Source organism: Pyrgilauda ruficollis, unplaced genomic scaffold, assembly GCF_017590135.1.
Source record: "Pyrgilauda ruficollis isolate IOZ18807 unplaced genomic scaffold, ASM1759013v1 scaffold10, whole genome shotgun sequence".
Lineage (NCBI taxonomy): Eukaryota > Metazoa > Chordata > Aves > Passeriformes > Passeridae > Pyrgilauda > Pyrgilauda ruficollis.
Window position 1 is genome coordinate 11,209,081 of NW_024508101.1, and position 22,490 is coordinate 11,231,570.

The following is a 22,490-nucleotide window of genomic DNA, read 5'->3' on the forward strand; positions in this document are numbered from 1 at the left end:
AAAATTATTCTGCTAGGTTAATTGCAATCTTCATTCATATGGAGTTAGAGCAGATTTTTAGGTTTGAAAGCAGGAATGCTCCTTGGCCAAAAATATTCACAGATAACCAAAAATAATTCATTAAATCTATCTGTCATTATTGTTTATTTGCAAATGTAGAGAAAGGAGTAGGTAGATTATTTAAAGTACAAAAGCTAATTAGGGCTGGCTGACAAGAGTACTGAATTTTACTTTGAAGAATGGGACAGGTTTTTACATGACTGAGATGGTAGAATATGATCAAAACATTATTTAATCCAAACCACCCAGCTTCCTTCCAGCTCTATTTTTTTCTCCCCGGCAGACTGCTGTCCAGTCCACAGTTACTGGAGCTGAAAAATCATTAGCAATTTCCACTAACAGCACTTCAGCACAAGGAAGAGACAAGCCTCTAGAGCATAAAGGGGTGAGGACAGAGATTTTTAGCAGCTGGACTCCTTCCCCAAGGAGATGATGACTGAGCTCCTGCGTGTTTTAGAAGGCAGAATTCCCTGATTTAACAAGGGAGCTTTGTTACATTTGGTGTGTATCAATTAACCCGTGTAAATTATTTTATACAAATGTGCATGCTATAGCTTTGTGATAATTTTAGCTTCTTGTAACTACCACAAAGTCTCAGAAGAAAACCTCTTAGGAAAGCAAAATGACTAACAGGTATATTTCACCTTTAAGAACAAAACAACAACAACAACAACAACAAAAAACAAACCAAAAAACCCAAAGTGTGCCTAATTTGCCATTACTGGGATTCTCCCCACATGAGAAACCACTGACTTCCTGTGAAGGACTCATGGAAGGCTGTGTATGTTTGGTATTTGTGAGGCAGTGTCTCATTCAGTAACACAGATTAAAATTTTGATGAGTTAATTGAAAAGTCATCTTCTTCAATGTCCACTTTGCATATGCTAAAAAGGACATTTAAACCTTCCCTCCTGTGATAAGTTACTATTTTTTCCACCCTACCCCAAGAAATGCTTATTTAAGTAGTGCACAGACAGTTTTAAATCCCTAAGGGGTCTAATAAGGAATGTGAGTTTAGTCACTTGATAAGGCTTCTCCGTTTTTGCTCCAATACATCCATTTACGTGGTTACAGAGATTTGTATGTCAGTGTTACAGGGATCTAAATCATTAATCATTTAACCTTGAAGTGCTGCAAAGCAATCAGGTATCCATGCTTCACACAACTGTGAACATGAGACTAAGCTGAAGTTCATCCAAACCATGCAGAGAGGGGTTTTAGCTTGAAAATTTTTCCTGATTCTGAGTGATCAAGAAAGTGGGGATAGTGCAAAAAATAGCTAATCATGATGGAAACAATTTTTTTTTAATCTGCTTTAGGAAAATTCAAGTAAAATTTAAGTTTCTCTGGGGGAAAGGCTTTAAATGGGGCTAACATAACTCTTATGTACTTCTGCATTCTCCAAGGAAGTCTTCAGAAAATAAAACCCAAATCCTACAAAGAAGTAAACACTTTTAAAAGGTCCCAATCAATCTTTCCCTTTGCTGCAATCTATTTTTGTGTTGCAGATCCATTTCACTCATATTTGGTTTTGTTAATGCCAATTTATTTTGACTGTTTCTTAGGTCAACACCCAGAGTGAACACACACACACTTTCAATATTCCTGACATGTTTTACTATAAAGCACTTCAGACAAACTTTGATTCAAAACCAAAATGTTATAATCTGTAAAAGGAAACTATTTTAAAACAGGATTCATAAAGAAAATAGACTGTTCTTAAGCATCAGCTTCAGTTGGAGCTCTTCTGTAACAAAACCTAAGACAAAACTGATGGGCCAAGAGCTACTAATGTCACATATACTGATAAAAGGGAGACTAAGATGTTACACACAAACCATGGAGCATCTTATTGTTGATAATGGAATAGGAACACTCAATAGTTAATTCTGGCCTGACAAAGCAGTCCAACATTTAAATATTCTTCAGTCCCAAAAGAGACAAACCATTAACATTTCTCATTCAATAACTACGCCAGCCCTGGCTAAGGGTTAAAGCTACTTCAAAGCCTGGAACGTGATAAGCTTTTCATTTCATGTACTTCTCCTGTTGATCAGCCAAGATTTTTGCTGAGGATTTAGCATCATAGAAAAGTTCATTTATTTCTTCAATATGCTCTTTCTCAATGCTGTCTTTCCCATTAATCTTGGCAAGCAGGTTAGCTGGGGTCAGCAACTGCACAGCATACCTGTGATCAAACAGAGGCAGATGAGTAATTACAATTCAGTGCATCCCAGGGAACTGATGATACACAGAGCTGGGACATTTGCTAGGAAACAGAGCTCTACCAGCAGTATGAGAAAGTCAGCAAGCACTCCAGCTCATTCATTCTTTAAAGAAGGAAACGGGAGCATCACCACTCTCTTTTTAATAATTGTTAATAGACCATGACATTGTAAAGGAGAGGTTTGTCTGCTTCCAACAGTGAGCTATCCTACAGTGGCTTTAGACCCAGTCATGCTGAACAGAAAACTGTGCCCAACTTACCTTAGGGTTGTCTTGGTACCAATTTCCCCTAAGTGGTTTAGAGCTTCTTCACTGATATTAATCCCTTCTGTCTGAGCACGAAGTTTTGTGATCTGTTGGGAAAAGTGATGTAAGTGCCCAAACAATTAACATGCTAAATAACTTAGTATCTGTAAACTGTCAGCTTAGAGGTGAGACATGCTACAAAACAAGATGGTGGGGAGAGTTACCCTGGTGTAACTTATCACTAAACCAGAATTTGTAGAATTCTAAGTCTTTGAACAGACAAATATAATGTTAAAAGAACTGTTATCACGAAAGGAAGGTAAAGTAACACATTTGGACTGCTAACCCTTCATGGTAACTCTGCACACTTAGCAAAGCCTATTTACTAATAAGGAGCAGAATATGAGAACTTTTATATAAGAAAATAGAAAATGTATGTTAGAAATTAGTGGCAGCTGGAGGCTTCTGGATAGCCACACCAGTTACTGAATTCTGCAGTCTATCACTGGTGCTGTACAGCAGAGCCCTCCAGAAATCTGCACCCTTTCCTTAGCGGCTCACAACACATTTTTTATTCAATTGACAAGAAGATAGTAAAATAAATCAAAAAGTTACTTTCTATGATTCACCTATTCCTTCAAGAAGAAAAAAAAAATCACTAAGAAGAATCTAATCTTTCAAGAACAGTCCCACGCTTGTACCAGTTTGAAGATCTTTACAAAGTTGGAGAGGAAGATATCACCAATAAGCCTGAGCATATAAAGCTGTAACAAAAGTGGCACAAGTCTCTCTGTAGTCTGTATTACCAGCTGAGTGATAAGGGGCAGACTGGATAATGATGTTGTGTTGTAGTGCAGAGATAACTCTGGAACTGCAAGCCTCATATAATACAGGTATTTTTCACTTTGGCAGCTTTGTAAACAAGATATCAAGAAGCACTCGTTTAAATTAAAGCCATAAAAATGCACTCAGAGAGCAGAATAAGAGAGGGGCTTGAAATGGCAAAAAGTTGGTGCTAAGATATGTGCACTGAATATTGGCAATGCTGCTGCCAATCGCAATTTCAGGTTGAAGATTTTTTTACCTGTAGATCACCTAGACATCCCCTTCCCTTCATTCAAACATTGCTACTTTGCTCTTCTTCTGCTACAAACAAGGTTTTGAATGTCACATCTTCAACGCTGTTTTTTAGAATAACTTTTTATCTAGTAACCTGGTAGAACATTACCAAAGGACCAGGGCCCAAGCCATTAATCCACTTCTTGCTTACATATGCATTTACTATGGAATAGGAAAACAAGCGTTTATCAGGTGAAATACATTAGGAACAAAACATCTCACTTATAACCTCTAATATCTAAGGCACATATGCAAAAAAGTTTGATAACACCACCACCTGACTAGAATAAGCATAAAAGTGAATTTTTCCCCTATTCTAGCTGTACTAAGGTTACTGTGTGTCTTGTGTAGAAATGGGATTTCTACTTTATCAACACACAGAAAAAATATTTTGAACTGGTTATGAACAAACTTTCAGTAGATACATGACCAGATTCTGTGCTGATAAAGGAATCAGTTGTGAAGGCAAAGAGTCTCACACAGAAACATCAGCAGCAGAAACTTCCACCTAATATGAAAGACAAATGAGAGTAAAAATAGAGAACTAACTTATTTATGCCTTGCTTTTACCCCCACACCAACTGAACTTAGTTAGAAGCCGAAGTTAAGTGTAATAGCTCCTCCTCTTCTTCCATGAGAAGTTGCCATTCAAAAGCCTTAACTTAAGGGAAGATGAAGATTATCTGACTATGGGAACATGATTAATGGGGCTGAGTTTTTGAACTCGGTTTTTACCTTTAGGAAATGCTACTGTGAACACTTCCTTTCCTTCGGCCCTGGGGAGGGTGGAAATGACAGCACTTACCCAGCTCAGAATTCTGAACATCAGCATTCAGAAAGTGTCTTACCTGCATGGTAATACAGCACTAACTACACAGAAATCACTTACACTACAGGGAAATCCAGACAGTCTTTAATACCCCCAGGTTGAGTAAAAGTCACACATGAAAATTTGTTTTGTAGACTAAACCTAATTGTATTGTTAAATCACTGGGCTGCTTCTACTGCAATCTACACCACAATGCTTCAAAGTGTCCTTTAGGTACAAAAAAAATCATCCTGAGAACAGTTCAGGACATCATCAATGAAAAGCTCCTCACACCAAGTGAAATGAAGCTTTGCCTCTGTTCCATAAATGCATCCGCATCACCTTGGCACTTCTCCAGCAGCAGGAGACCATTATCTGGCATAACACTCTCTTCCACTGACACTATCTCTTAAATAATACAAAGAATTGACATGGTAAACCCTAATGTCTTCTGCATTGTGTCACTTCCCAGCACTGAGAGCCTAATGAGAAGGGATCTTTGACACAATGCATCATAATGGCACCAAGCATTATAATCAATACACAATACATTGTGATGGCCCCACAGGAAAACTTCCAGGCATTTGGAAGGATATCTCTGCAACACTTTCTGTGCTTACATTTCCAAACTTAACTAGGAGCATAAAAATTCTCCCCATTTCAGAAGACAGCCCCAGTAGATTAAAGCTACAGTACAGGGCACAAAAAAGCAAAAATGCAGCATATGAGGTCATATTCCTCAATCCTCTCATGTCTCATGTGAGGGAAAAGCCTGAGGTCTGGAACTAAAGATCCCATGATGTGACACTTCATCTTATACAACTGAAAAAGAACTACCTGCTGAAATCTGCAAACTATGGAAAGCACATTTGTGCAACAGATTGCTTCAGCTAACAGTTCATCCCTTGCTGCAAGTGAGGTGCCACTTTCAGCTCCAGATGTGCTTAGTAACTCCTCAGTGGCTGGGAGTCAGAGTTGTGTGCACAGCTTTAACCAGCTCACTGTATTGACTCCTAGAGGAGCAGGCTTTTAACAAGCAGGAAGCTTTCTAGCACAAGTCCTGGTGGCCAGAGAGTCAAACATCTCTACAATAACAGAATAGGCAGAAGCTGTGCACAACTCCGTGGACTTGCAACAAGCTCTTTAAAATCTTGTGCATACCTGCTTCATTTCTTGGGGTGTATAGAGCATGGTTCTGATAATCATGACTCGATCCAGCAGATCCAATGGTATTCCATGAGGAGACACAATATCCTCTGTGCCTCTAGAGGAGAAACCAAACAGAAAGAAATCAGACACTACTGTGAGTTCAGTACATTGATTTGGTTAAAATCAGTAAAGAGGACTACACTAGTTTACAACTGTTGTGTGTCCACAGAGACACACACCCCCTGGGTCAGAGACAGGAAACAATCTGGTCTAAGGTTCATTCCAGACAGCTCCAGGGAAGCAAACACTATTGCTGGAGCTCTTAAACATGCCTCTCAAATATAGTGAGAGGTGCTTTCTTGTACTGTATCTCACAATACAGCCTTATCTAATGTTCCAAGGTATCCTCCAGCAAGGAACAAATCATTTGTACTAAGTTGTTTAGCAATATCAGCAGAAATTATATGCTATAATCCATTTGGACAACATCCCCTGCTGCTGAGCAAGCCATTCTCTCCCCAGTCCCTCCAGTGAATACTTTGGTGATTTACATTCCATGCCTGCAATCCAGCAAACTGAGAGGTTTAGGTCTCTCTATGAAGGATAGGGCAGGATCTAGATCCCCAACCATTTTATTTGTTTGACATACAACACTCAACAGCACAGCCTGCAGACACATGCACTCCTGGTTTCCCAAGACCACTGTCATTTACTGCGAAGTTGAAAGATACCCAGATTTAATTCAGGAGAATTACACAGATTGCAGTAAAAACAGTGAAATGCTCGTAAAGAATTACACTTTGAAGTTCAGTGCTAGTATTTAGGTAGCTGCAGCTCTGGCCATGGTTCTCCAGTATTAGATGTCACTATTATATGGAAAATTTCCTTTCTTAAATCACAGATTTTTCATAACAAGATCTACAGTGAATCCATGCTGACAGATCTCTACTTCCTTTACTTTTACAAGACAGTTTTTTTATATCTTTGCAAAGAGAGTGCAGTAATGTCCACCTTAAACATTTTTGAAGGGCTTATCATTCTCACTTCTAAGCAATGCAAACAGAGAAAGATTAATACCAGATGAGCCACTATAAGGGAAATGAAAAGCTGATTATGCAGCTGAATTAAATCAATCCAAAGTATAGCAATCATTGCTAATGACAGCTTGTTTAGACATAATTAGACCTAGACCACAAACTAGTAGTAGAACTTACAGAAGACTCTGAAATCAGAGGAGAGAACTTTTACTGAACATGAAAAGAATGCATTTTGTGGGTGCAAAATATCAAAGTGAAGTGGAAATGAAAAACAAGTTGGTTGTCAAGACTGAAGAATCACAAAACACCAGACCAACAGAGCAGGAAAAGGGAGAGGCTGAACTGTGACACACTTTACCAGTATGAACAAGAAGCTGAAGTCTGATGGAACTAGGATTGCAAGTAGTAAAATAATCCAGAAGCAGGAAACAATGGTATTAGAGGTTTGTAGCTCTGGTGCTTTTGATGCCCCTAATGTGCAGGTAACAGATGTATTGAGGTATACAGTGACAATGGTAACTGTCACAGATCACCCAGAAGTGAAACAATTCAGAAACTGTTAGAGGAAAGGAGGAATTTCAGTAAGTCTGGTGGTAAAGGCTTGTCCCATCATGAAGCTCATGAGCAGTTCTTGAGCACCAATACAGCTTGCAACTCATGCAGAGGATTATCACAGGTGTCAGAGTCAGAGACAAAAGCCTTCTAAGATCGTAACTCTACTGACACAGCTAATTTCAAGGTTTTTGGAACAATGCAAACTGGCAAATCCAAGTTTAGACATCATACCTGATAATGCAGTTTCCTCGGTTGGAAGCAAAGATGACAATGGGGGAAATAGAAGATTCCAGTGCTCGGTGCAGGTATGTGAAACACTCAATATCCAGCATGTGAACCTCATCCACAAAGAGCACACCTGGCACCAGCTCTGCAATGCCTTGATCAATGTATTTGTTCACCACCTTATTTATCTCTCCTCGAAGTTTGTCTGAGAAAAAAAAGAAACCGTTGGTTGTTCTGCTACTGAAGTATAGGTCAGAGGATGAGGCTTGCAGCAAGGAAAATTCTCCTTGAACTTTTCCATGGTTTGGTATCTTACTGCCACAAGGAAAATACCTGTGACACTAAAATTTTGTGACATTTAATATTATGTCGGGGAGATAGCTGTGCAACAAAGTATTTCTAACTGAAATATTCACACATGAAAATTTGATTGTTTTTAAGTTGATGGAGTCTGGTAGGGGTGGAGAAGTCAAGTCAAATCTTATTTTAAACAGAAAACTTACTGAAGTTTCCAAGCATGACTGAAAAGAAAATCACTGAAAGAATGAAATCTTGCTACTCTATTCCAGCAAAGATGTTTTTAAACAAAAAAGAAAAAAAAAAAGCTATATAAGTTTCTGTGAACCTACTGCTCTCAAAGCTATGTCAGATGTTACATCAATGTATCTGGTATTAGAATAAGCAAAGCAACCTCTGGGACAGACAAAATACTTGAAAAAACGACCATTCAGTTAGCTATTCAAACAGATTTTGATTTAAATTTAGATAGTAACTTAGTGAAGCATCATTTCTTTCAAAGCAAAAAGGAGATCAATCTGTCTGTAGATACTGTTTTCCCCAAAGAGCAGCAGGTGGGAAGAGCAGCAGTGCATGTGCAGTATCATGTCCTTAGACAGCTGTTATAGAGGTGCCATTCTTCTTCTCCACCAAAATTCAGTATGATTGCTACATCATTTTCTAGAATTTCTGTATTACTGCTGTATTCAGTTTGGCTCTTTGCTGAAAGCCTGAACCTCACACTGTGGCAGGAATGCTGCAGGATGGGCACTGGCACTCTGACCTCTCCCCAGGCAGATGGCTGCAGAGCACTGGATACATTTTACCACTACATAAACAAACCAGTAACTCACACTGTCTCCAGACATTGCAATTCTAGCAACTGCATCACTGCTTTTGGAAATCTGAGTATTTATGAATATTATGTATGCATTAATTCAAATATATTAACTCTATTTTTAATCTTTTTTTAACTGGAAAACACATAATCTCAAAATGCCATGCAGGTTTCATACCAGTAATTTCAGTTTTCTTAGGTTTCATCAACTGTCCCATCATAGAAAGGATGTCTTGTCCTCCCTAGGAAAAGAAAGTGATAGATCAGCTTTGAGGTTATGTAGTAAGCACACACCTTGGGAATTTTATAGATCAGGAACTGGTTAAAAAGTTTTTTTCTTAGAGTTGACTTAATACTTTATAGCAGCAGTCTTTGATAATCTGTCAAAGTTTAGGTCACCTCACCACAGGAGTATTCTAAACATAATCACCTAGCTACGCCCTCATCTTTGCTCATTTGGAGAGCATAAAAAATCAAAATGAGATATCCTGTCTTGAAAAAACTGTCACAGAGGAACTCTGAAGGAATGAAATTGTCAGGGAACACAGAGACTTGGATTGCCTGCATGCACAGTAGGTGTTCAGCCTGTCAACACAGGAAGAATGATTCTAAATTTTGTAACTTTTAATACTGTTATTTTTATAAAATAATTTATTTTGCAAATTATTTTGAAATTGAGTAAGTTAAAGAGTTGTATTGTTTTACTGTAGGGATTCCAGCCTTTAAAGCTGTTAGTGACTTCTGGTTTTGACACAGATAGAATTCCCTCAAGAGTGGATTTATGTTACGACACGGCAAGGAGTAATTCTTCTATTTTCTGGGGTTTCTTTTGCTGCAATACATGCAGAGCCCTACTGAAATTCACAAAGAAGTTTAACAAGTGGCTATGAAACATTTCTGAAATAAGTAAGAACATCAACAGAATCCACAGCAGTCAAAAATACTTAAGACACCTTTTATCACAGTCCATGCAGTTTCCATTTCATGGTTATAAAACATAAACAGAGCAGAATATATTAATCTGCATTCAAAACTTCCATTAAATGAAATTATGCAGGTCTGGCTGCTGCTACCTCACACCTGTAGGCAGCTTTCCTTCCAGAGAGAAAGCAATAATCTTTTTCTGCAAGTGATGGGGCACAGCGGTGGAGGGAAAGAGAGCAGGGTCTAGATTTTGCATTAACTGTGAAAGTGGTGGATCCCAAATACCTGTGTGGAAGCTGTTCTACAACTCCCAGACTGTCCTCTGTAGTGCTAGGAGTGTTATGCTGACCAGTATTCTGTGACCAGGTGCATGAATTCTAAGGAAGCAGCTGCTTTAACCTCTTTAACCTCCACGGCAGGCCTGAGGCAGCCAGCCGCAGCATGACCTCCCCGAGGAGAGCCAGACAGGCCTTCCAGGTGTAACACCTACTGCTTTTCCTACAGGGGAATCTTTGAGGGTGAGTTAGCTCAACTTCCTACATCTCAATTATTCTGGTAACATCACATCTATTTCAAATATTTTTTCTGTAAAGACTTCATCTGTGAAGTCAGATACCTGAGGTCGAGCATTGGCCACATCCAAGTCATGCAGGGTGACATCCTGAATAATTTCCTTTTTCTTGTGCACATCACCTTTTGGCAAGGGAACATACTCTTCAGCTTCAAGGTCAAATTCTGTAGCATAGATATCACACCTGCCTTGCCTCTGAGGAACAAAAAAGAGAAACCCAGGTATAGAATTAATTTCAGTGCCAAAACCTTGAGTGACAAGAATTTGATAACATGGTTAGTTCACAATTCCAGCTCTGAAAAGCTTCAGCTGACAATTCAGACATCCCACTCCCTGCTTAGCAACAGGCATACCCTATCTGCTGATCAAAGCTCAAAAACTCTGTTGAGAAACACCTGATATTTTCAGTGGCAACAATATTCTACTCCTCTCTCCTCTTCTTTTACTGTACGCAATTCTTGCTAAAGGACAAATCCAGCAGATTAACCAGAGATTGGGAGAACCTCCTTTGTAGGTGGGTGATTTATTATGATAGAAAATATTATGCTCATCCATTAAACAGCAAGTATCACTATACACTTTCTAAATCAGATATGAAAAGAATGCTAACTAATGCAGTATTCCCTTCTACATGTATATATCTTGTGGAGAAAATATCAGAGCGATAAAAGAAAGATTAAATACGCTGCACATGTCAGCCTGAAAATGACTAAAGTTGTTTGGTTCTTCCCCTCTTCCCTTAGAGATGCCTTGATCTTACAGAAAAGAAAACTCATCCAGACAGCATCAGTGATAGCTTCCTTGCCAGATGACCTTAATTGTGAACCAGATCTCCACATCCTTTGGGTGTAAAAGAGACTTTTCTCTCCCGATAAGAAAAGCACTGGGCTCTTTTTAAAATTTCCATGTAACCATATCATGTCAGTTAAGGTTAATAAATCAGAGAACCTCCTGACAAAGGCAGAGAAAGGCCTGCAAAAAACATACACCTGCATGAAAGTATATAACTTTTGTTTTACCTTGACAGCTCCACTGTTTGCTTCAATATAAATAACATCACCAGTTTCCACTCGCTCCTTCTGCAAGCTCTCAAAAATGCTCGGGTCCAGCTGGAGACAAGGAAACAGCACAGTTGATCAAAACAGCTCCATATTGTTATGGTAATCAAGGTAAAGAAATTCAGTTTGAAGCTCACTCCAATCAGATGGAATTAAACTGCAACTCACCCTGACAATACCTCTAGGACTTTATGAAGCTGTAACATTTGGAGTAGGGATAGTGAATAAAACTGGAAGATGCACAGAACTTACTGTCTTACAAAATATCTGCTATCCAAAAGGAAGTGACAGTGCCAGAAACATAATGGTACCAGCTACAAAACAAAGCTCTGAGTAATGTGACAATGTATTTATACCTAAGAAACAGTAGTTCTCTAGCTTTCTAGGAAAACTTTTATAAAAAATCTGGCTATAGCATTTAATATATGAATCAATGTTCCTTGATTTCTTGAGTCCTTATCCTCTGTGGAGCTCTGTGAGGGAGAGTGGGTGTGGAATATATTAGATGCCTTTGTTTCTCCTGGTACATGTTTATTCACTTTTGCTCTTCATTTCCTTGTTTTCAGCGTGAACAAATGAAAGATGATACTTAACAACAGAGACAGCTTTTAGTTCTCTCCAAGTCTGACAGGGAAATTGAATGGAGACAAGAAAACAAAAGGAAAGTGGGCCTGAGCTGGCAACACACCAGCTCAATTTCCAGTTCTCTATCAAATATTCACTAGAGCATGACACCCCATGTAGAAAGAAAAGATGTGACAGAAATAATAATTTATATTTAAACAGGCAATATTTCCCAAGCCATCCTCAAAAATTTGCTTCCAGACAATCACGAAAACAAAACCAAACAAGGCCTTTCTTGTATGTTTATTACCATGAATATTAATTTATAGCCAGGGTCAGAGTGTATCACAGACTGAGACAGAATGAAGCTCAGATTGCCAACTCAGCCCATTTTTTGTGGTACTTGTCATTTACAAAATTGCATCAGGATCTCTTTCTATTAAAACTCATTTTTTAACTCCTTGAAGACATACAGGTGAGCGCTGCCAAACAGAGAAACAGCAGCTGCTAACCAAGTGATGATGGGTTTATCTCCTATTTCAATTAGCAGGACACAAGACCAATATCTAAATATTCTACATAAAGCAGATAAACAGTCAGGATAAAGTTGTCTAGCCAAAGAAACAGCCTCCTGGCAGCCCCACTTGACAGAGACAGGGATCAAGAGCTTAAAATGGAAATAAGAAGTGCTAAAAATAGAAGCAAACCCAAAATACTTAAGGAAATCTCTGAGACTACCACACATACCTTCAACTGTTTGGTTCCCTTTGCAGTTTTGAGTCCTATAATTACGTGGCTGATGGTTTTGCCATATCCCCCCATAGGATTCTCAGTCTCACAGGGAGTCAGTTCTGTGACTTCTCCTTCATAAACTTCCTTGGTCTCTTTAATCCTCAACCCTGCAAGAAATTGTTTTAAATAGCTTCAGTATACACTTATGAGTCTGCTGCTTTACTGTCAACAAAATGTAATATATTGTTAGGGTGCATTACATTTCATGGTAATGTTTTACTTGTAAAGACAGAAAGATGAATTATTGTTCTCTTCTTTAATATTAAGTGAGAATATTCATCCTGTGCATCAGAATGAAAGCTCAGCCCAAGTTCTGACTGGCTAAGAAGTTTATTAAATTTTTAGAAATTACTTTCTTCTATTCTTATTATTAGTTCTTGAAGCAAATGTTAGGATCCTCTGTCTCTTTTCCCTCCCACAAAGAGGGAATTTGCTTGATTTGCTCCCTATGCTAAAGCCAGAAACACAGAACATCTTCTGAAACCAGTGACATTAACATGAGATTTACACAATTTCTGGACCATCAAAAAGCCCTGCAAAGTTAACAAAAATATTGAAGAAAAAATTGACTTAATAAAAAACTTCATATTTTAGCAACTGAGTTTAAAATATAACACAAATTGATTAACAGGTATTGTGCTTGAATATCATAAAATTACTAAAGGGTTAATATATAATTTTAAGTATTTTTCCAGTTGAAAGCAAAAGGTGAACTAGATAAAATTTAGCAGAAACTGCTACAACACAAATTTAAAACTATTTCAAAATAGCTATTTCAAAATTACATCCTCACTTTGTTATTTTTCAGACAGCCAAGCAATCATCAGAACATCTGTCTATCTTCTGTTCTAGTCACAATTACTGTAATTAACTAGGTTATTTTAAATTGATAAATAATATAAAGCTGAAGACATTTACAGGCAGACTGTTTCAAAGCAAACCCACTATCATCACCACCACCACTACAATTATGTATGCTCTAACTACACAGAAGTTCAAAGAATCCACATCTGAAGAAACTCCATGAAGTATTTTATGAGACACACATGCCATACCAAAAATAATGAATGGGCTGTAACAAGATATGAGGAAGTCATCCTGCCCAGTCTGAGGGTATTGTGACTTTATAAACCTTTGCTTGTTCCATAACTTTTCATTTTGCTTTGAAATAGATCAGACACTTCACCAGTAATTTTGAGCTGCTGATAGAGGCTATAAAGAACTGACAAATACAAGTCTGTCTCCCTCTACTGGGCCCAAACTCAGACCAGGATCTGAAATGTGAGAAACAGCCTAACTGTGAATAACATGACAAATTCTTGGTAAGAAATGTTTGCTTTCTCTTACTTAAGATGAGATAAAAAGTTGCGAAGTTAATTTCAGTGTTCTTCAGGTATGCCAAAGCACCAGATAGAAATTATTGAACCTCTGAGTTAAAAAACTGACCCAGACAAGGCTGCACCACACTGGCTCATGAGCAATGAGTGTGAAGCAATATGGGAATCTGCACACTGAAACTGCTATTGCCACAAACTGGACCAGGTTTGCTTGTCCTCTTTCTTTTGCTTTAAACATCCAGCACAAGCTCTACCCTGCTCTGAAAATGTGGCAATGAATCTTCCAGTTCCGTTTCATCTGGAAAGAATCCAGTTCATGCGCTCATTCTGCTCCACAACACAAGTCAAAGCCAAGTCAGCAAGGGCAAACTCAGGGATCTGCTTCAGAAGCCTTCCTCTAATCCAGACTAATGGGCTCTTAGAGAGGTGTCTGTAGAAAATATTCACAGATGAACACGCTCTGGACAAAGGTAATTGATGCTTTGAACTTGCTGTTGATGATCCTTTGATTTCAAATGAATATGTACGTGTAAACTACAAACTTCATTCTCAGAAGAGTTCTTAGAGAGATCTCTTCCTTCCAAATCAGACACAAATCCAAGGCAGCAATTGTGGGCTGTTTGATGCTTTGGTTCAACAGCACTCCATGGAGCTGAACAGGGCTTGCTCGACCCACTGGCAGGCAGAGTTTGGCAACACAAGGAACAGTTACACCACTGAAATGGCTACTGCAGCAGTTATTTCTTACTGCACCTGAGCTCTTACCATCAGCTGCTATCATCATCCTCACCAGAAGCTAATGAGCTCTATATTGGATTAATCTCTCCCAGGTTAAATTTCTTTTAATCCATAGAACAATTCGATCTCCTCATTTCCCACTCTGTCCTTTCGGGTTTGTTACATATTATAACCTCTCTTCTGCACACCAAACACTACTTGGCCATGAGACTATGCTGAGTCTGTTATTAAGACTCTCAACAATAAAAAAATCTGTGAACTCAGAGTAACTCCTACTTTCTTATAAAGTGATCTAAACCAGTCAGACTGAAGTTTCCAAGGGAAAAAAGCCCAACCATTAAGTAAAAACTTAGATGTTAACATCTCTGATAATTTTTAAAAATTCAGATGGCTAAACCCCTTGAAAGCAAAATGCATGATATGAGCAATGCTGATGTACACAGAACCTGCTACCAAGGAGACATACAAACAAAACTCAATAAAACCTAAATTAATACTTTCAAGTACTGATGGACGCGTGAGCTGAAGCTTCCCTTGCACCCAGACCAACTACACAGCACAGAACAATTTTTTTAAAAATGCACCCTTGTAAAATATTTCTTTACCAAGCAGGGAAGCTAAAACCTACCCAAGATTAAAACCCAACTGGAAAGTGTTTAGTTATAAGAAATGGTGGTTACTAGTCCATTAAAATAATTCAGAGAATTTTTTTTACACCCATAAATATATTCAATAAAGGCTGTGTTATGAACATGTGACATGGAATTCAACAGAAAGGAATAAAAGGAGTTCCATCTTTCATTAACTCTAATATTTGTTTAGAAGTGTCTCTCTGTTGACATTCAGAGAATGCAGGGAACTAACAATGTAGCTGGCTGTTAAATCTCTGCTATCTCTAGAACTGACAACATGGATGGCATAAGTTCCACCTGCTGGTTCAGGTTTCCAAACCTCTGACAGGGAACTTCATCACATCAAGGAAATTCTGCAGACTACTGAGGCTTCCCTCCCCCAGGCCCTGCCAGTTTCATGGTAACCAGAAGACCAGAAACTACTGAGAGTTGCTTTTTTATAGAAGTCAATGGAATACTTTTGTTTCACTGAAGAACTGAGAGACTTCTTCACCCTGCTGCTGCCAGATGAAGCCCAAGAGGAAACATGGCACTGAAACAGGAAAATTACTGTTAATACATTCAGGACTAAAATCAACTGGGCTCTCTTTAGCATATCCTCACACAAACAAAGGCCACTTCTATCTGCATTTATCAGCTGTCAGCAGCAGCTGTGTAAGAGATTTTAGATAGTCACTGAGGCTGTGCTGCAAATTAAACCAATTTACATCAAAGTTATAAATGCACCGTAGAATTGAGGAAGACATTCAGTTACAGTGTTTATTTAGTTGGCATGGAACTTTCTCTGTGCTCACTGGAACAGTAAGTCAGGCTAATGCTGCTGTTTGGGAGCCCCTGATTAAGTCTGTTTATTTAGTAGGGTAAAATCAAGAACAAAAAACAGGAGGAGCATTTTTCTGTCTACAAGTATTTCTGCTAACGTGAGAAACTAAAAATTATTTTTTCTTTCAGCTTTATTCAGTCACAGGCAAAACAGAGAGGTGAATGTGGTGAAGTATAAACCAAAATACAATAATTAAATTACAGTTTGTAAACAGAAAACCTGAGTTCACTAAGTGTGAAAGAGATTCACTAAATTAGGATCAGCACTGAAGAAAATAAGCATACAAAGCTCTGAAAACAGCTTGACCACTGTAAAGTTTTTCCTTTTTAGATGACTGGGAAAAAGCAAAGTAAGTATCACGCAAACACTTAATTCTTCTTTTCCTGAAACTTACCAATTGCACGTCGGAAGTTTTCCATCAGAACTTCTGTTTTCTTGATCTCAGTGGAATAGACCTCACTTCCAACCATAGGACAAAAAGGAACTTTGCTTCCCAGTTCCTGAGCAATAGCTAAAGCCAAAGCAGTCTTTAAATGGAAAAAAAAAAATAACAGACATTAATTTTGAAGAGAATTAAGAAACTATTCCTTTTGCACAAAGTTAACCTTCCTCATTGTATCACCTTCTACACATCAACTACCAATTTAATAGTAAGACTGTTCTGTCTGACATGTATTTCTCACATATAACAACCCTCCTCCCACACAGGTGACCTTGGCCAAAGACTTTAAAAAAACCCTGAAAACACAAAACTGGGCATTTGAACTTGACAGATGATACAGATGTGAAAAATAAATAAAAAGCATGGGGAAAAAAAATAAACCAAGCAAAAACTATTCTGGCTTTTAATATAAAAGTAACTGCTAAAATTTTTTCAGAGCCCTTGTTACCTATGTGTTTATTACCCTACAAGAGGTGGTTTCACCTTAAAGATGCTGAACACACCACTGGGTGCTGCCAGTGTCAATGACACCACAGAAGTAAAAATATTAATTAGAAAACTACATCAATACATTGACTGAAAACAAATTCAGGTATATGAAAACACTTTGTAACCACTATCCTAAACAATTTTGACAACAAATTAGAATAGATTTCGAAATACTCCATCTTGTAACAAAATAGAAAAATAATACCTTGCCAGTTCCAGGAGGTCCTGCCAACAGCACTGCTCTGCCAGCCATTTTTTTGCTTTTGATTAGCTCCACTATAACCCCACATGCCTGTAAGTTAAATAAATATTTATACTGTTAACACAAGTATGCTATAGTATCTTTTGTTTCAATGTCACTTAAAGTGTTTAGAAATAACAGGTTCACAAAAAGTAAAGATTTCAATTTCATGCACACAAAAAGAAAGACAAGATCAGGAAAATGTACTTTCTCAATCGTTTTATCTGACACAAACATTAAAAACCACAGAAAAGGAAACTCAATCTGTGAGCCCTTTTTCCTCTCGCAGTCCCAAGCAGAAACAGAGGTTTGAAAGTAAAGCAAGAAATGAATCTTCGCTGTCTGAGCCGCAGGTCCTCTTCAGACCTTTCACGGCCAGGCTGGATGAGGCTCCGATCAACCTGGTCCAGTGGGAGTTGTCCTTAAGATCCCTTCCAAACCAAACCAACCTGGCACTCTGACTTTATCCGGCCCCCGCACTGAAGCGGATGCTCCAAACCCCGTGTGCATCAAACGTGCTGACTTTGGGTCGGTTCCGATGCCTCTGGCACCCCAATTTCCACGCCGACACCCGGGAGACCGCCACCGTCCCTGCGCCAAGCGGGAGCAGAGCAAGTACGGCCCCGGCCGTCCCCATGGCGTCTCACAGGGCAGCAGCCACACGGAGGGCCCCAGGCACGACTCGCACTCGCTGCGGGGACTCGTCACACGCCCCGGCCCGGTTCGGCCCGGCCCCGCGCTCACCTCCCGCGCATTCTCCTGCCCCACGAGCCCGGCCCCCGCCGGCTTGGCGGCGCCGCTCTCGTCCAGCCCCAGCCCCTTGACATGGCTGTGGGCGGCGATGCGCTGGGTCTTCGAGGTGCTCTTCACCTCCTCGATCTTCATGGCGAGGCAGGGCAGGGCAGCGGCAGCTCGGGCCCGGCCGCCCCGCGCTCCTCGCACGCGGCCCGCGCGTTACCGGGGCTCCCAGCGCGCGCCGGCGCGCCCCGCCCCCGCCTCGCCATTGGCCCCCGCCACGGCGCTCTCGGTGCTGATTGGGCGCGGGGCCTGCCCGTCAGCCGCGGGGGCTCAGGGTTTTAGGGTCCGCCCGCCCGTTTCCGCGTGCGGCGCGCGCGGACGGTCCGGGTGGGCGCGGGCGCTGCGGAGGAGTAGGGCCGGGAAGGAGGGAGGCGGCGCAGTGGCTGTCCCTGGAGGCGCTCAGGGAAACGCTGGACGTGGCACTCGGTGCCAGGCTCTGGTTCGGAACGTGGTGACCCGTCATGGGCTGGACTCTGATCTTTTCCAACCTAAGTGGTTCTGCGATTCTCTGAATCGGCGAGGGCGGTTTGGAGAGAGGCGAGCGGAGCCCTGCTGGAGGCGGAACCAGCTCGTTCTTGCTCGCAGGTTTCTCGGCCCTGCAGCACTATAAGCACTTTATTTCTTTCTTTCTTTCTGCAATCCGATGTGGCGCTGGAGCCAGCGTGTGTCCTGCTGCGGGGCTGGGGGATGCTGGCTGTCCCTGCCTCGGTGCCCTGTCGCTTGCCCGCCCGCAGCCGCCGGCAGTGCGCCAGGAGCCCTGAGCCTTATCAAAACCTCGGCTGGCTTTAGCTCGCAAAAATAAGCTGAGGCTTTCCGAGGGTGTTTTCTAAAACTTTGTCAAAGATTCACAGAATCGTTAAGGTTGGAAGAGACTACTGGAGACCACCAAGTCCAACTCCCCTGCCAAGGAAAGCGGGGGTGGTGTCTCACCTGCCCGGTGCTGCTCACTATTTCCAGTGGTCAGTGAAACTGCACTAGAATAATTCTGTTCCACATCTTGGAAGCCTCCCTGTATGCATTTAAAGCTGTGACATGTGCTGCACCTACAGCACGTATTCCTTATGAGCTTGGAGCAATTGAAATGGGTAAAAACATTGCAGCTTCCCAGCAGGTCGTTCCATGGCCTCGCAGAAACATCCGCGTTTCCCAGGTCTGTGATGCCGCAGCCTGCAGGCTGTCACAGCTCCTGACTGGGGCTTGGTGGGAACTCTGCTGTGAGGCTTTAAAAGCTTGATATGGAGATCACTGACAGTGAAATTTTAGATGGGATCTGGGAGCCTGCAGTTCCAGTGAGTTCTCTTTGTTTGCAGGTGTTGTGATCTCTCCCACAAAAAAAGACAGGGGACTCTTCCCATAGATAGAGAGAGTTTTCTGTGATTATAAAGCCATGGCTGTGTCTGCGGTGTTTAAAGCCAGTGGATTAATGTGGTATGAGTCAGGACTGCTGTCTGGTGCCATCCTGGCTTGCCTGTGCACTGCCAGGGGAATTGCAAAAGCAGTCCTGTGACAGCACAAGCTCGGAGGGCTGTTTTAGGGAGGATGGGAGTTATGGTTCTGTTTGCAAAAGCCCAATGAAACATATACATGCTATTCATTCCCTCTTTGTTCAAGAGCGTCCATTAGTTTTGTTGTAAATGTAATTTGGCAAAGAAAAGACTTTGCTTATTGTTCCTTGGTTTTTCTGTTAATTGTTCTGTCAGTTTATATTTACATACTCTAGTTTAAATTTGTCATTACAATATAATTGCACACATGTGTGGTTGAGCACCTTTGTAAGGATATCCTGCTATACAACTGTGCAGCTAAGAATTTTTGACTAACGAATATGAGCTATTCTTTAAATAATTAGAAAAGTGTGTATGTCATTAGACTCTCTACATCCTCTCAGGGATATATTAGTCGCAGAATGCAAACACCTAATGGTAGTGAGCTGCAGACTTTTTCCTTTGTAAAAGAGCAAATATACAACTTTGATTTCTCCTGTGCATTAAACTGCCGCAAGTGCTGTGGGTAAGTCTGGTCAGAGTTCAAGTTTCTGCCAGTTCTGGAAGAATAATTAGCAAGTCTGGTAAGAGCTCTGAAGGCAGTGGTGTTGCTATCAAGGGGTTCAGGCTAGGTATGACCCTCCTTCTCAAAAGGGTGAAATACATAATAATTTGTTAACTTAGACTGAAACTTGTCCATATGGTCCATGTTATCTTGTTTGATGTTGCAACAAGACCTGGTTTTGAGATTATGGCATTTCAAAGTCTATTTAATAATATTTGCTTATTTATTTTTGGTGAAATTTAATATACAGGAATGTAGATGGTAGGAATAGAGAATTGCTGTTAATCTTCACTGTAACTTGGAGGAAGGATAGAAATATTCTATGTCTATAAAAATCAGATATGCTGTATAAGATTCTTTAACTTTGGAAATACTAATTAGGGATTTTTCCTGCTTAAAATGGATAAGAAACTGAGTGTTAATTGCTTGTCTACAGCAATAAGATGTCTCAAACTCAGAATTTAGAACCTAAAAGTTCTGTCTGCTAGTGACCATTGCTGTTCAGTAAATAAAATCTGCTGCCACAATGAAAGTACAATTTGAATATTGACCTGCAGAAAACGTGATTAAAATTATTTGGGTTTATGTTTATAGTAGAAGAGGATACCTCAATAGAAATCAAAGTAAAAAACAGTTTGCTGGATGAATGTAAGGCTGGCTTCTCCTCTTATTTGCTCACAGGTATTACTTAACTGTGCCATTGCCATTGCTATTGTATTGATTGTTTTACTCATTCCATATGCTCTTTGAGCATTGTCCTAAAGCTGCAGTTAAAGAGGGGCAAAAGAGGATATTCAGATGAGGGAAAATAAACAATAATCCTTTAGACCACACAGGATTAATTGTTTATTCCCCAGGAAGAGCAGAGTACAAGTGGAACTACTGTATACGTCTTTTATAGCCGGTGTCTTGTGTTGTGATACATCAGTACGAGGAAATATAAAACCTCAACTTTTACATGATTTTCTGTGATTTTTTTAAACTAGTTACTGTATTAGAGAGGGAGAAAAAAATAATTCAATTGCAAAGCATGAGTCTTCTTCCTCCTTTGTCCAGGCCATCAGATGGAACATAGGTCGGTTGTACAACCATCCTGCCCAGCTCATTCTACGGATGCTTTGAGTATAATTTAATATTTCACTAGCCAGCTAACCAGAAAAAATGTCACTGACAGTCTGAACTGTTATTCCCCAGGTTTAACCAACTCATTTTACCAAGGTTTCTTTTGCCCCCTGGTTTGAGGTCTTCTATTTGGCACAGACGTCATGCGATACCCGAGCTGGGAGCTGGAGACTTGAGGGCTGTTTTCCTAGACTAAATGTTTGAGGTTACAGGACGTAGCCTAGTTTCACATAAGCTTTCAAATTTCAGTGGGACATGCTGAATCCTGAAACTGTCAAATAGTGTATTATTTTTGGAGTGAGAGAGAGTATGTGTGTGTGTGTGTGAATGACCTTTACATTTTTACCCTATCCCAAAAGTCTGACTTCCTGCCCTTTCTCCCATGAGTCCATAAACTTTAGCATTAAAGTGAACATGTTTTAAGGAAGAAATTCCATACAGGAGAGAACAACTGGGATGGAGAATGGTTTATTTATGGGAAAACAAGGAAAACAGCTAAATGCTACAATTTTTTTGAGGGATATAGAAAAATCTGGAGAAGTTGGGATTCTCTCATTTTGCCAGGTTCCCCTCTCCCTCTTAGTAACACCGAGACCTTTGTGTAGGGGTGGGGAGTGATGGGGATAGTGGCCGTCTTGTTTTGTTCCCTGCAAAAGAAGCTGATTATTTTTTTACTCTTCAATGGAATAGGAGTGATGTGAACTACTGAATGCCACACCTTAACTTGCAAATTTGTAATTAATTTTAAAACTTTGTAAGCTAACAGAATGGACCTTTCTAAATGCTGAATAAAAGTGCTTATGTCTGTCTTTATCGTATTTCTTCTTTAATATTGGTGATTGAAGTTATTCATTTCACAGGCACAATGTGCACTCTAATATTTCTTCAAGTGATATGTGGCAAAATCAGATCCACAGGCTTTAAAACCCTGGAGACAGAGGTATGAGCTCAGTGGTAATAACAAAGGTGTAGGCACCGAGGTTTTTTTTCTTCCCTCTACAGAAGGAAGGACTTCACTGTTTGCTTCCCTATCTAGAAAGTTACAAATCTTTTCTGTGTGTAAAGGGATAAAATTAAACCTCCATTTCTACTCCTCCTTCTTGCAGGTCACTCAGGAGTAAAAGAAGGGCCAATATCGTTATGTGAGGAGTGGAATGAAAGCCATTTTCCTGCAGTTTTATCTTCCTTCCTTAGCTATCCTTAACAGAGAGAATTATCATTTTTTCATCCCGTAAGTTCTACCCAGTATCCCTCTAAATTCTGGCTGAGCAAAATCCATCTCTTTGTTAAGCTGGCAGACCAAAATGGATCTCAGGTAAACCCTGCCGTGGCCTCTTACACTGTGAGTATTGAAATGGGACCTCCTTGCCC

At 40.1% G+C, this 22,490-nt stretch overlaps 1 protein-coding gene across 1 annotated transcript; it reads right to left on the reverse strand.

Moving 5' to 3' along the window:
- Positions 1-1,660: 1,660 nt before the first annotated feature.
- On the reverse strand, positions 1,661-18,144 carry RUVBL1 (RuvB like AAA ATPase 1). The gene is made up of 11 exons (XM_041464320.1): positions 17,895-18,144; positions 17,115-17,201; positions 16,373-16,505; positions 12,404-12,555; positions 11,054-11,143; positions 10,080-10,229; positions 8,718-8,781; positions 7,432-7,630; positions 5,621-5,723; positions 2,548-2,639; positions 1,661-2,248 (listed from the first exon to the last, which is right to left on the reverse strand). The coding sequence occupies exons 1-11, from the start codon at positions 18,033-18,035 to the stop codon at positions 2,089-2,091; spliced, it is 1,371 nt and encodes a 456-aa protein (XP_041320254.1). The 5' UTR covers positions 18,036-18,144; the 3' UTR covers positions 1,661-2,088.
- Between the last annotated feature and the right edge of the window lie 4,346 nt (positions 18,145-22,490).

What these genes read in the sequence shown, in the direction of transcription:
- RUVBL1 (XM_041464320.1), bottom strand. Translation starts at nt 18,035, where the DNA reads ATGAAGATCGAGGAGGTGAAGAGCACCTCGAAGACCCAGCGCATCGCC. An exon ending in GGCAGGAGAATGCGCGGGAG is followed by an intron (nt 17,202 to 17,894) that starts GTGAGCGCGGGG and finishes TTTAACTTACAG; the next exon opens with GCATGTGGGGTTATAGTGGA. An exon ending in GGTACCAAGACAACCCTAAG is followed by an intron (nt 2,249 to 2,547) that starts GTAAGTTGGGCA and finishes GTTTGATCACAG; the next exon opens with GTATGCTGTGCAGTTGCTGA.